We start from the raw sequence: 14,914 nt of genomic DNA on the forward strand, positions 1-14,914 counted from the left end.
CATAGAAACTGACAGGAGCTTCTATGGGCATGTACACGAAAAACAGGGTCGGTATTTCCATCCCGGTATTATCCGGGCCGGGAAAGAGTGTCACCCGAAAATCGTCCACATGAATTTGAATTCGGATCTTAAGGTGCCCCCACATGCAGTCGCTCGTCGCTCGATTGCAGCGATAAATCTGGTCACATGGCCCCATTTTGAAGGTGATTTTGAATTTCCCGCGACTCAAAAAAGTAGCGTCAAGTCGCCGCGTCGAGCAGCAGCGACAAGACGGCTTCTTGCAGGATTGATCTTGGCCTTGGAAGCTGATTTCTTAATCTCATTTAGTAGGTCGTGGCAGTGGTACAAATAAAAGAAATTGGAGTGAATGAAATAAAAATAACAGTGTTTTTGCCGAAATTGATTTCATGTGGCCGCGGCCTCAGATTCGGATCAAAGTTAATACCGTCCAAACTGAATTTTGACAAAATTTAATTGTGCTGAAAAATGTTTAGAGCCAATTATTATTTTCTTTGTAAATTAATTAAGCTGGAATAGAAGCCTGTACTATAAATACGGTATTTGACAAATCCTGATTTTGCCATATCTTAATATTATTATGAAAATATAGATATACAGATAGTGTTTAGCGAAGAGAAAATTTAAATCGGTTGAAAATTGGATTTAGTGATTTTTTGAAAATTCTATATACCTGTCTCTTTCTCAAACGCTTTTCTCTATGCAGCAAGTAAGGCGGTACTGGCGTGTGACGTCACTTGCCAATATGTCTTTCTCTGTCTAATCTTGAATTTCAAACCTTTATAACTTTGTTATTTGTAAAGGTAGCTTAAAATCGTTTTTCTATTCGATAACAGGCATTGTGTGGTTTTAATTTATAAAACATATACAAAATAGTCAAATACCGCATTAATAGCAAAATTAAATTCGCAGTAAGTGACGAAAATATACGTTGGCTCAAAACGAATGATTTCTGGTGGAATATTTTACAAATAGGTAGTATTTTTCCTGAGTCTACGTAAAACAAATGCTCATTATTGCTTACAGTGATATCAAAGTGACAATTTTACCATGGGACAAGGTTTCATTTTTGGCGATATTCAAGACGAACAGTTTTCTTTGTTGATGTAGGTTTCAAATTGGTATTTTTCTGCTTATGCGTATAATTTTGAGTAGGTACCTATCAGTGGCGAAGCGTCCATAGAATCCCATTCCCACCGGCTTGCCCAATATTGAAAAAATACGACCACATGACGCAAATTATTTATGAATGGTGTGTGTCTTTACTTCGGCTTTACCACGTAAATATCGGACGCTACACCACTGGTAGGTATATATTTTCTATTTATACTCAATGACAGTGAATCAAAGACTGACAAAAAATAAAACACTGTCTAATATTTCCTGTAAATACCATGTAATAGAAAAATATCACAGATTTATTTTCTCATTATTTGTAGGTACATGGTAATTGATTTCATAGTATGGAAATAACCATCGAAAACTAAATACACAGTAACCGCCTTAAACTTAATTCTGTGAAAGAAAATGTTTGTAACAAAATTTGTTGATCGCTAAATGCGCCCTCTGTAGGCAACCTACGAAAGCAACGAAACTTACGAGGTCGAGGCTTTACACAATACGATTTATGTAGGTAGATAGAGCCATTTGTTGAGATTTGAGAACATTTTCATATCAAAATACCGAATTTTTACACATTTCCCGCCGTCCTACGCTTAAATATTTTTTAACTAAAGGGGCTCGTAGACGGGCCATATTTTCACTGTAATTTGTGGCCGGCAACTATTGGTGTCCCACTCTTACTCACATGTTAGACAGGGACACCAATAGTTGCCGGCCACATATTACAGTGAAAATATGGCGTCTAGGAGCCTCTTAAGCGACGGATTTAAATGCGGTGTCCGCTATCAATTTTATTAGATACTTTTTCACAGACATATATAAAATGATACAATATACATATACTAGCGACGCGCTCGCGGGGTATAGTTTTGAGAAATGGAGTTGAAAATTGTGAAGTGCCTTTTTGAAAATATTACCCGTGCGCTGCCAGGGCGCGTCGCTAGTAAATTTATAGTTTAAAACAGAATTTGACCACGGGAAGTGATGTTCCTTAAAAACATTTAGACCTTTAACGAATTATATTATTCAAGATGCATTTAATTTGTAGTCACACGTCACCCGTTACTGGACTACAGAACGAATGAGAGCATTAGAAAGTATTGAGAGCTAAAGTTCTTAAAAGTCTTAAAAGCTCGAGGTGCTTTTCTTGCTAAAAGCCATTATTTATTTTCCTAGGTCAATCGGCAACAAAGTTTATTTATTGTTCAAAAAATGGGTCATTGCAGAGACTTTAGTTCGAAAAGGATTAAATTTCACAAGTAATTTACACAATCTACAAGATACAGCGTGCCTCGAACCATGTGGTTTTAAATGGAGTTCAAATGTACTTTTTATTGATCCTCAAAGTTTAATAGTTTAAAGTAGTAGGACATGGCGGGCAGTCGAAACTAATAAAAGCGTGTTAAAAATGTAAGACAAGCAAACAGTTAATCTTTGGAAGGAACAGAACGGTAAACTTAACAATAAAGATTATTACTTTATCAATATAAATGGATGGAAGTTTTAGGATTTCAGTTTGGCTAGTTGCGCCATGATGTCTTTGTCAGCTGTCGTTGTTGATTCCCCGAGCCTGTTCCCAGCCACAGACGGGGCATGCGCCATCTAAAAAAAAAACAAGCTTTTTAGTTGACTGTACTCAGTACTGGCATTGTCACCCAACATACTCGTTCATAATGTATACATAACATATGCCAAATCCCATCATCATCATCATCTCAGCCTATATGCATTCCACTGCTGGGCACAGGTCTCCTCTCAGTATAGAAGAGCTGCGGATTGGGAACTTCACACACACCATTGTTTTCCTTTACTGTAGAGCTCGTGGTAAATTGCAAATGCAATTTCGCACATGAATTTCGATAAACTCAGAGGTGCAAGCCAGGTGCCAGGTTTGAACCCACAATCTTCTACTTGAATGGCCATAGGTCAAACCACTAGGCTCATCAAAATCCCTTCCGGTGCATTAGAACCTAAGCTCAAATTACCCTATTGTAAAAACATGACGATGAAATGTGACTGAATAGAGCTGACAACACGATGAAATGCGAAACAGATGCATTTATATGGTAATGTATTTTTGACATAAGGTTGTACTGTGCAATAGGGTAATTTGAGCTTAGGTTCTAATGCACCGGAAGGAAACAAAAATGTATGTCAAGATAATCCCTAGTTGAATGGTAGAAATGAGATAACATATTAACCTTGACGAAACCATCCAACAAATTCTTCTTTGGTTGAAAAATAAAGAAAATACGCTAGTTTTACTTTCTACAAAGTAGTTGAGCAATTGTACCGAGTAGCCAAAACATGAATACCTGCATCAGTAAAATAATTTCTTTCAATACTAAATTTGACATCTGCCATTAAAAAAAAATATATTATCAGAATCTCGCAAAGGGCTCCAACGATTTCGATGAAATTTGGGGAAAAGCTTGTTACCGAGTTTTAGCCCGAGTAAAGCTCGGTCGCCCAGGTACTTTTTTTATCCAGGATACTACTCAATTTCATGGTTAAACTGTCTGTCGCAGAACGTAACCATTTTCAACAGTTTGGTTTGTTTAGTTTCCATCTAATTTCAACATGGATTACAAACTTTAGTATTTAAATAACATACCTTTCCGCTGATTTCGATGCCTATCTCATCAAGGACCTTGTTGACAATGCCCTCAGTCTCTTCTTCGTCTCCCGATTCGTCCATTATATCATCGAGTGTGTCTGAAACTGAAGACGAAATACGTTTATTGGTGACAAAGGTGAGGTGAAGTGGTCATCTTGTTAAGACAATTACACGTTACATATAATTTGTCATATATAATTAAGAGACCCCCCCCCTCACACTGTCGTCATTCGAGCGTAGACGCGACGCCAGCACTGGCCGGCTGCCGAACGACGGGCTTACGCAGCGGGTTACCGCGGCGCCAGCGCAACATTTTTTTTTCGAACATCGCGCGACGCGACGCCTGCGCTGCGTAAGCCCGGCGTTCGTTAGCCATCCAGCGCTGGCGTCGCCGTCACGTCGTCGACGTCACGACGAAAGACGCTACTGTGGAGGACCTATAAACGTCATTGAAACTAAATACTGTAAACCAGAGGTAAACTTGTTAATTATCAGAATTAGCAGCAGCAGTTTGCAGGTGTTAGGACCTTGTGCAAGGTCCGCCCGGATTGCTACCACTATCTTCCTCGCTAATCCTGCCGTGAAGCAGCAGTGCTTGCACTGTTGTGTTTCGGCGTGGAGAGTAAGACAGCCGGTGAAATTACTGGCACCTGAGGTATCTCATCTTAGGCCTCTAGCTTGGCAACGCGTCTGCAATACCCCTGGTGTTGCAGATGTTTATGAGCGGTGGCTCTTACCATCAGGAGACCCACTTGCTCGTTTTAAATCCAGTTGAATAAAAAAAAATGTGAAGCAATATTTTTTAACCTATTTAAAAAGGTGCCTATCAAATTTTTATACTTGTATTCCGTGACACATTCCCATCTAAAGTATGTAAATGTAATTTAAAAAATAGCTTACTCATTTCATCGGTCATATCAAGCTTGGCGTTCGCTTGTTTGAAAGCATCCATGTCCTTGGCGATCTGGTGTGGATTCATCACTTTGTTCATGTTGCCCATGGTCTTAGCTGTAGTGCCCATAGCACCAGCTATGGCTATGTTAGCGCCCATGGCTTTGTTTGACATTTGAACACTGGAAATCTGAGAAAAATGCAGATTTTGATGACAACATGTTATTATTAGAATACAACAGTACATTATTACGACATGTTTTTTTGATTTCCATTAACTGTGAGGTAAATTGAAGTCAATTTCTTCAAGATACTAGTGGCCTAATAGCTGGTTAAAAATAATCAATAATTAAACTAAATAATTATGTGCAGTAAAACAGTGTAAGGGTTTTGTAATTTGTTATGCTTTTATAGCTAAAAGGTCTATTCATATTTAGCAAAAGAAAGTTTGTTGTTGTTTATTTTGGAGGACAATTTTGCCAGTGTCTAGTAGGTTTTGCCGTTGTATGGTAACAAAATTCTAGAAAACTAAATAGCGTCTGTGAAATCGCCAATTCGATTATTAATAGGTATTTTTTCATATATTGATTTTATCAATTAAATGCCAAAATTTATATATCAAAAAAATGCATTAACAGAATTGGCAATCTTACCGACCGAGGATATAAGAGGTAATGGTGGATGAAAGATGACAGTGCAAATCCCCAAAAAAGAAGGTTACAAAAGTATGTTATTTTGATGTCTCTCATTGTGTCATGTCAATGTCACTCACCAAGTTTGTGAATTAAACAATTTAATCTTTAACTATTCAAATTTCTATTTCTATTGATCTTTAAAAATGACTGAACTTACGAGTCATCACCATATCAGACAGATAAACGAAAAAAAAGAAAGAAGGAATCATTTATTTGTAACAAAGTACAAAGTAACAAAATGAAATTAAAATTTAAGGAAGTTGTAAGGAAATACACACACAACAAAATAACACACAAACACAATAAATAGACAGATGGACAACATAATAATCCTTGAGGGTTCCTGCTCTTTACACACAACACATACAACACACACATAAGGACAAAAACAACACAAAACAATATAAACACATTATCATAAACATGAGATTTTATAAAATTAAATTTATTATTGTTACCTTGCTATTAGCAGCATAAATCCTTGTTTTTTGCTTCCTTAACTGCACCAACTGTTTTGCTAATATTTTACAACCTTCATTGTTGCCTTGACTTGCCATTTTTTTTCTCCATTTCCTAATAAATAAAGCAACAAGTATTAATGGTTATTGAGGCACAAATGGTTATAATCATATACACAACTTTACAGATTTTATGGAAACTAGAACTCTTTGTAGAAAGTATTTACAAATTAAACTTTTTTTAATTGTAAATTGAAGTCACTACTAGGGTGTGGATACAAGTGAAGATCAAATTCTCATGCAATGTAAACATTGATGTCTCATTACAACTTCTTTATCTTCAAGGGACTGTCCGACATCTTAGATAGATAGGTATATACGACGCCTATAGCTTTTCATTTTCGCCTCTTTATAATCATGATAAATAGATTGGATTAAGATGATGAAACCATAGGTACAAATGCATAACAGACCAGTTTCTTTTCTTCTCTCTCAAGAGCTGCCTTATCTCTATCCAGTTCTCGGCCAGCTTTTCGTAGCTCACGGTCATTTTGTCTTTGCTGTTCTGCAATTAAGAAAATGACTCAATTACACAAAAAATGTTTATTAAACATTGAATTTCATTCCTTAATATTTTGATGAAAATAAAGAAAAACTTACCTTTGACGGTTGGTGCCTTCTTAAAGAAGTTCATGGTGTTTATTGGTTTACTTTTTTAATCTTTTTTGGACATAAAGGTAGGTATTTTAATGCAAATAACTGAATTCACTAAAGATGACTAATGTGTAGTGTAGTGAACTCGGTAGGACTGTCAAAAAAACTCATGAAGAAATGAAATGTCAATGTCAAAATTGACATTGCAAACAGTTTTAAATGTATTACCAGTCTACGGTTTTAGAACTATTCTGCCTCTGGTGTACGCAGTAGATTTTATGGTGTTAGGATAACATAGTGAAACAGCTTCTCAGGATGTATTCACGATTTTGAATAATTTTTTTAGTGGTATGAGACTCTGGCTATGCGTAGCTAGGAAACGCCAACAGAACGTTGTAGGTAGCAACACTGGGTGTGGCGACGAAATACATGAAAAAAATGAATGATGCCCACTGCTCAGACCAAGCATGCAGTTTTCTTTTAATATTATTTTCTAGATCCTACGCCGTATCTACGGGAACCATTGCGGGACCAATACTACCACTACTCACTACCTACCTAGACTCTGGCAGCATACGTACTGTTCAGACGCAACAGCGGCAATTTAAAAAAAAACTGATTGAATATACGATGTATCTTGGATATTATTTATATTTATAAAATTTGAATTATACCTGGGAGGAGCTTGAATCAAAAAATATATTTTACCTCTCCGCGTGGAATAGTAACTTTGGGAAGTATTTATTTAGGATACCTATTGTGCCAATAATAGCACATAGAAACTTCTACGGTTTACTGAAAATAACCTATTTTAATACATTGCTATAAATATAAACAAATTTATTTTTGTTCTTCCATCCATCCATCCATCCATCCACCCTTCACCCTACGCCTACTTTCTACCGTGCCAACACAAAAGGACTAGTTCTTCATAGGGAACTCTTAACACCTTACGTCCTTTATTGTAAGTTAGGAGGGTAGTCCCGAAAGCTACAGTCATTAAAAAGGTGTTTTCATACAAATCGCCTTAATAGAAAAAATTATAGGATAGGTACTTCCGGCTGACAAGAAACTGGAATTTTGCATAATTGCACAACAAATAAGAAAAATATCAAAATCATCATTTTTCATGTCTGACTGTCTATGTCATAAGCCATTGCGTACCAGTTTGCTTATGAGCTTAGAAGGCTCTGCTAACACTGCATTTGCATCATCCTACGCTAACATCCCCTCGCAGGCAAAATTTTCAAAAACGCTCGAACAAATATCTATTTATTTATTTCTTATAAGTGCCCCAATGCCAAGTTTCATAAAGAACCATCGATTTCTCTTCGACAATGACAATCTTCTTCCATATAAAGTTTCATCCCCTATTTCAACCCCTTAAAGCCTCTTATTTGCGATAAAAGATAGCCTAATGGTCATTCCCAAGGTCTATTCTATCTCTTTACCAAATTTCATCAAAATCGGTTTAGCGGTTTAGGCGTGAAAGCGTAACAGACAGACTAACAGACAGACAGAGTTACTTTCACATTTTTATTATATCATATAGTAGGTATATTAGTATTAGTATGGATGTTCGGTCATTGTAAGGTCGGCGACCTAAAGCCTTATTGTCTAACCTGCTGAAGTTCGCGATCGCATTTACCATGTCTTTATACCTTCTCTTTACCTACCCCGTGAGACCCCGTGTCATAGAAAGAATTGGTGAAAACAATTGTGATTCAAAGCGTGTTCGACAGTAGCTGTACGGGCCCTAATTATCCTATCCCACTAATATTATAAATGAGAAAGTTTGTTAGTCTGTTTGCTACCTCATCCATAGCGTTTATAAGCCGCTGAATCGATTTAGATGATAGTCGGTCGGTTCAGTCGCAGAAGGACAGGATAGTTATTATTCCGGAAAATTGTAGTTCTCGCCAGAGACGTCTTTACCTATAGTGCAGGGTGTGCGTTGCACACGGGCGTAGCGGTGTTAGGGGTCCCGGCTGGCCGCGGCACTTTGTACTATTCCATTTTGACCGCGCGCTTCATAGATGGCGCTAAAATAATAATTGCACACGGGCGCTACACGACACGGGCTAAAGACGCCGCCGCTGGTTCTCGCGGAATAGCGATAAAGGAATTCTACGCAGACGGAGTCGCGGGCAATAGTGAAATAGCGCTTTAGCTAGTGGTTAGGCGCAACCCTTAAAGTAGGCCTTATAGGTACTAGGAGTGATGGAACGGTTTGGCATTTTGTAATTTTCTTTAGGTATATTTTATTGCCTAAGTTTGAATCGGTCGAATAAAACAAAAATTAAATAAATACTTACTACTTTATTTTCGAGAGCAAAATCGATTCTCTATCTTTCAGGTCACTTCATTTTTATTAAAATTAAAGTCATTACATAGATAAAACATTAATTTAGAAGTGCATATTTAGAAAATAATAAGTTACTAGGTGATAAAATAGGTATAAGTACGTACATATAAATTTTGGTCAGATTTTCATTCCACGAACGTTTTGTGACTTGATACTTAAGTAGGCACCTCAATTTCAGATAGGGAATAAAAAAAACTGTCAATCTTCAAAGGCAGCGTTAAACAATCACACCTTAAACGGACAGGAAAATACTAACAAACACGAACAAGAGCAACATATATCCAATAAATAATTCTAAAAACAAGACATTGAATTAAATCGAACTGACATACGGCCACTGAATAAAAACCTTAAGAAAATATCAACTGCACTTATATGAATACCCTACTTTTTAATTAACGCTTTTAATTATTATGATGTAAGGGTTTCTGGAGATTCACCATCACCACGACCATTTTGGGGTGAACGACCCAAAGTTCCATGTGTCTGGTAGACCTTCGTGAGCTTCGTTTTGGAACTCACTCTTCGACCATTGGAAGGGTTTGATGACGTCTCTGTTGAGGAGGTCCAGGGTTTCCTGAGCCTCTTCCTCCTGTTGCCTCTTCACGAGGTCCCGTATCTCTGGGCCGTTGATGGTAGGTTCATCGTCAAATTGGTCTGTGTAGACGGTGGCCACTGTCCCTTTATTGAGCGGAATAGTAGAGGCGTTCGTGCGATTGCAATTTGAGTACGGCGGGCTGGATATGGCGACGAATTTTAAAGGTCGTTGCGTTGAAGTGCCTGAAAAAAAAAGAAACTTGTAAGATAAATACTTACGAGTACAAGTGGAAGTTGGACTCTTGTATCGAGGGTTCCGTACAAATTTGTAGGTATCTATGAATATCTAGTGTTAGCAGAGCTACTTTTCTTATTGATTGTGTTATGCATAGTATAGGTAGGCTTAGTAGTATAGGTTTTGATTCCCCGCATTTGTATGGAAACGCGTCTTTTAATAAGTATATCTTTGATAGCGTTGACTTAGAAGTTAGATTTTTTCACTGCTCCAAAGGATTATACTTAAGAACACCTGAGTAGGTATTTGGTATTCATTGCAGTTTGATACCTCCACGCGTTTTTGAGAAAAGGGTCTTGGCAGATAGACATAGATACGGCGGGACAATAAACGGGCAACAAAGTCATTCTATAAGGGTCTGTTTTTGCCAACTTAACTCAAAAAATGGTATGAAATAAAATTTATTACCAGCTACAACTTTAGTGTCAATAACTCCATAAGCTTCTTTATACTGAGCAGCGATGTCACCTCGCACCCCGAGGACAGACCAATAGCCGATGTCATTGAAAATGCAATCAATTTTCCCGCTGCACTTCACTGTCTCATTGCTGGCTCTGTTCATTGCTGTTACGTTGTTCTGCCTCATCAAGGCTATGATGCTGTCCAGAGAGGTCGCGTTCTTGAAACCACGCTTGAACATGATGGCGCGAGGTGATTGAGACTCTGAGAATATTTCGCCGTGCAACTCTTCCATTTTGTCGACTTGGGTGTGCTCGGCAATGTCCTGAAAAGAAAATGTACTTTAGTAATACGAACTCTTGCAACTAACTACTCGTAAAAAATGAGGGGAAGGCAAAGTGACAGGCAGAGAGCAGTGGATCGTAGGAAATAGAAAATCCAGGAGTGGACGGTAATTGAGAGCGCTGCAGTGCTTTTCAAACTGGCAAACGTCCGAATCAGATTGCGAAGCTGGCTACCAACCTTCACTAGTTGGACAGGCACTTGAAGAGAGAGAAAATGAATACCATGACTACGACTAATAATAAAGAATCCTTTATGCCCTTGAAAAGTAAGCAGCCTTGATATTTTCGAAATGATATTTAACGAAACTATCAAAAAGGGATGGGATTTTATTTGAGTTAAAAGTTTTTTTATGTTGGTTCTCAATATTTTTTCATCGACCTTACGACATTTTTGAATAAGGTTACAGTTATAGCAAACTAGAATTCCACCAAATGATGTAAGTACCTATAAGTAGGTACATTTGGCGGCGTCTAGTACAAGCAGTGCGAAAACTTTTTGGCGCTGGATCACCGCGTGCGCCCATTCGCACTGTTCCAATAGGAATGAGATAATATCGGTCCTTCTAGACTAGAATATACCTACTTATTCGTTTTTTTTAATGTGGGGAAGGGCTATGGAGAAATTTCTCTCGAGGTAGATGTTAGCAGAAGTTATCGTACCTTAAAGAACGGTAATCCATATGTAGCCCAGTAGCCTTGTTCGAGCAAGGCATCGGAGAGGTCAGCAGAGTGGGTGCGGCCAGGCACTTGCTCTATCAAGCGTACTAAGCCTTTGTTGTGGCCGGCGCTGGTGCGGTGCACAACTATGTGCCTCACGTCCCTGCAACGTAAAGTGGTATTGAGTGCGAACTTCGAATATTTCTTGACTGGCACTTACTTAAAAAACGCGAATTAAACATGTGCGTGGGTTGCTAAATACTAATTCGGCGCAGCGTGCAATTGTGTTGCCATGCTCACTGATCGTTGAAGATACGTCATAGTATCTTCGACATAATTATCATACAATTAGAAACGCAACTCTCGCATATGTGAACAGATCATTCGTATACTTTAGTCTGAGTTCAACGCCAGCCATTTGATGAGAAAATAAAAACACGTAGCCCAATAGGCTAGGGAACGAAATCTTTATACCAGCTAGATCAATAATATCTTAAATTACCTGCGCCTCAGTATGATCACCAACCACTCAGTGATGATTGATTTTTGTCATACAGGTGCTGAATCTTACTCTTTCTGGTTTACATTTTTCAACCTCATTACTACCAACATGAACTTTTAAAAGAAACTCACTTGCTCAAGACGCTTTCAGGGACAAATTCCTTCTTCTCAGCCTTGGACATGTCCACAGTCTTGTTTAAGTGTGCCAGTCTGGTGAAGTCCACGACAAGCCACTGCTTGCAGGCAGTTCCGGAGTTACTGGCAGCAAGGAGGTGAGCCCACGAGCTCGCGTCTGCCGCAAGGTGGTTGGCAGTGGAGACACGAGGGGCAGCAGGCACCTAGAAAGGTTTAAAGAATTAGAATTAGATAGGTAAAGTATGCTGCACAGTTTTTTTTTCCTGCACCTAAGTTTTGAGAAGCGGTGGCAGTACATGGGTATGCCAAACGTAGCCAGAAAATTATAGCGGCTTTTTAGAACTAATGTTATGGATAGGTTTTCATTTTAAGAACTATATAGTTCTAATGAGTATCATAGACTCCCGAACTGCCTTGCTACATACTTCTAGGTAGGGGGTACTATTAAACCTACATGCCTAGAAATACAAAGTGGCTCTTAGATTTCATAAACAGCCTGATCTCTACACTGTCAAATTTCAATATATTCTTTGATTTGATACTTACTTGCTCCGTAATGTTGACAACTTTCCACAGATTGTTATTGTAGTTGTTGAGCGAGGTGCCCGTGACAGCCATGTTGTGGTTTGCGCCCTTCACCACGTAGAACTCGTCCTGACTGGTTATGGAGCCTGGATATCCCGAGAAGTCCACCGATGTACCTGGCACTAAGATTGGACTCTTTGCTGTGAGATGATAGTTCAGTTTGTACCGCTTCAGGATTCTGGTCATTGAGGAGTAGCTGTAAAACAGAAAAATGCGTATTAGTAAAGACAAGACTACTTTCCGCGTGCGAAAAGAGACACACAATATGTATGTATAATACCTCATCGTGTAGACCTACATCGATATATCTCAATTATTTAGCTAGCTGCATTGTGCATTTAAAATGAAAAGAAACTCTATACCTTCCAGCACCATTTTGAGCCACGTATAGCTTCTTAGCAATACCGCCATCTTCAGTTGTTACGTTGACTATTCTTAGGAGTGCGCTGGACAGACCGGAGACTGAAGTTAATGCTTGATCATCCAGAGATATGTTCAGCTTTCGTTGGATCTCCGCTGCTTCAGCCACAGCATTCAACCAGTACAGATCTGAGATGTCAGTTTCATATTCATTCATGCTGCGCTCTACTCCGTGCTTCCAACCAGTATAGATTCCACTTATTTGCGTGTAATGCAATGAAACCTGAAAATTGAGAGTATTATTAACCGTGAAGTGAGACTTCATTTCAAAAAACACTTTCTTCCCATTATATCTTGAATAATTTTCTGTATAAACAAGTCAAATAAGAGCATCTCAGTTGAAGAACTTACATGGTGCCAAAATGGTTCAACAGCTCCCCGTTCTGCACCCTTCGTTTTCCAGATATTGACGGACCTATCCAAAGTATCTCGTAGCTTGTCGCATTGCTTCTCCCTAGGTGTGTCTTCACACTTTGCTCGAATGGTGTTCTCGAGATGCGTGTGGATCAGATACCAAGTCAATGCACCTTCTACTATCCCTGCAGCATACGCTTGGATCTCGTCAGGGTAGGATGCATCTGTTTCTACCTCCAGGAGCGACCATCTGAAAATAAGTTGTAGATAAACACTAGTGGTATTGCACAGTTTTTTGAAATTAGTATTAAATATGCAGTAAATCTTTACTCAAGCGGATGTTTTAAAACAACATCCGAGCAAACGAACTGTGGTGAGCGGTGTGTTCAGTATTTATATGAATTTTACGCACATATCAATTATATGTTGTTAAAGTATTCTTGAATAAACAAAGCTCCGAGCTAACGACGTGGATAAATAGATAGTCGTCACCATTGTGAACATACGAGTAGTGACGTGCGTGCAACACTTACGAATAGTTACAGTGTAGTTTATCAATGAATGGTAATCAGTGATAGTTAACGCTGCATTGCTCGTAGCTGTAGGTATACTGACCCAGTGGTATCTATGTCCATTCGGAAGTGTGCCCGAGCTACTCCTTTGGGTATATCGGTGAGTTCGTTGCTCTGGCCCCAATATTCAATGCGATATCCAGTCTTGTTTGAGTAAAACACAGTGGCCGCATAATTTCCGTCCTCTTGAATTCTGAAATTGAAAATAACTACCTATATACTACACTGAGTTAAAAGCTCTCAAATTATATCAAAGTGCAATATCAAGGCAAACACAACCCTAGCACTTGAAACTATGCCAATGACGTATTTCCAACTAAATCTTTAAACACTCGCTGGCCTCCACCACGGCCGGAAATTTGATAAGAATTTGAAGTAGGTAAGTACATAATTCATTTTAAACAAAATTCGCTTTTTAGTATAAAAATGTTATTTTATTTACCTTTCCATTTGTCCGACGAAAAGAGCTAAAATTGCTAGAACTCCAAGAATTCCTAGGATATAGGAGCTGATTTTCGTCTGCAGCCAGGAGGCGCCGACTACTTTCAAGATCTTGCTCATTTTGCTTTTTTGATTAAAGCAACAAATTTAATACTATGAAATATAGAAGATGTTGAGGTTTTTAATAACAATGAAGTGACAGCGCGCGTATATGATTTGCTCCAATGGGAGAGAGACCATCGGATATCCGACGGCAAGTCCAGGTGTTCACGGTGCGACGGGAGATGTTCCGGCTTCTCTGCTCGAATGCATTGGATTCTGCTTCTCTGCGCTTAATTTTTATGGTGATACTATGCACCAGATTCTATATAGTATGTGACTTTTTACCCTGTAACAAAAAAACATTCTAGAATAATATCAGTAAGACAAAGCATCGGACGTCGACGCTGGAGTCAATATTTACACTCTTAAAAATGCGAAATCATTCTCAAATTAAAATAGTTAAGGGTGTAATGTTCATTATTTTTAGTTTTTTACAGTCTATTTTTCAGCTTATCTTCACTTTAACCTACTGATTTTTTTTTAACAAATGATTACAATACCTGATTTAATATATAGGTAAGTAGTTCTATGACAGTGATAATTAGAAGTTCAGATTTCTGATATTGTTTTGTTGTCCCCACTGCACTGCACTTATTATTATAGTAATTAAAGAGAGGTTCAGTTCAAACGTTTCCTCCAGCCGCACTGAGAATATTTACAACCGACCAGTAAGACTTGCTTTATCAAAATATCAATAAGATAGGTAGAGTAGTGATCGCGCTCTCGCGTTATCTATTAAATGTAAGAAGCTA

The 14,914-nt window shown here is 38.3% G+C and overlaps 1 protein-coding gene and 1 pseudogene across 1 annotated transcript; both read right to left on the reverse strand.

The window, feature by feature from the left end:
- Positions 1 to 1,392: 1,392 nt before the first annotated feature.
- On the reverse strand, positions 1,393 to 6,628 carry LOC141436079 (charged multivesicular body protein 2b-like; annotated as a pseudogene).
- A 2,452-nt stretch (positions 6,629 to 9,080) lies between these two features.
- On the reverse strand, positions 9,081 to 14,681 carry LOC141436161 (putative phospholipase B-like lamina ancestor). The gene is made up of 10 exons (XM_074099042.1): positions 14,663 to 14,681; positions 14,062 to 14,448; positions 13,663 to 13,812; positions 13,045 to 13,297; positions 12,636 to 12,916; positions 12,235 to 12,469; positions 11,686 to 11,891; positions 11,056 to 11,215; positions 10,061 to 10,376; positions 9,081 to 9,600 (listed from the first exon to the last, which is right to left on the reverse strand). Exons 2-10 carry the CDS (start codon positions 14,178 to 14,180, stop codon positions 9,263 to 9,265), a joined length of 2,058 nt encoding a protein of 685 aa, XP_073955143.1. The 5' UTR covers positions 14,181 to 14,448; positions 14,663 to 14,681; the 3' UTR covers positions 9,081 to 9,262.
- Positions 14,682 to 14,914: the final 233 nt, after the last annotated feature.

This window comes from Choristoneura fumiferana, chromosome 16 (assembly GCF_025370935.1).
Source record: "Choristoneura fumiferana chromosome 16, NRCan_CFum_1, whole genome shotgun sequence".
Taxonomy (NCBI): Eukaryota; Metazoa; Arthropoda; class Insecta; order Lepidoptera; family Tortricidae; genus Choristoneura; species Choristoneura fumiferana.

Bases quoted from the DNA above. Each gene is read 5' to 3' on its own strand.
- LOC141436161 (XM_074099042.1), bottom strand. From the start codon at position 14,180: ATGAGCAAGATCTTGAAAGTAGTCGGCGCCTCCTGGCTGCAGACGAAA. The intron at 13,298-13,662 runs GTCAGTATACCT...ACTTATTTTCAG, and splicing joins ATGGACATAGATACCACTGG to ATGGTCGCTCCTGGAGGTAG. The intron at 12,917-13,044 runs GTAAGTTCTTCA...CTCAATTTTCAG, and splicing joins TTGAACCATTTTGGCACCAT to GTTTCATTGCATTACACGCA.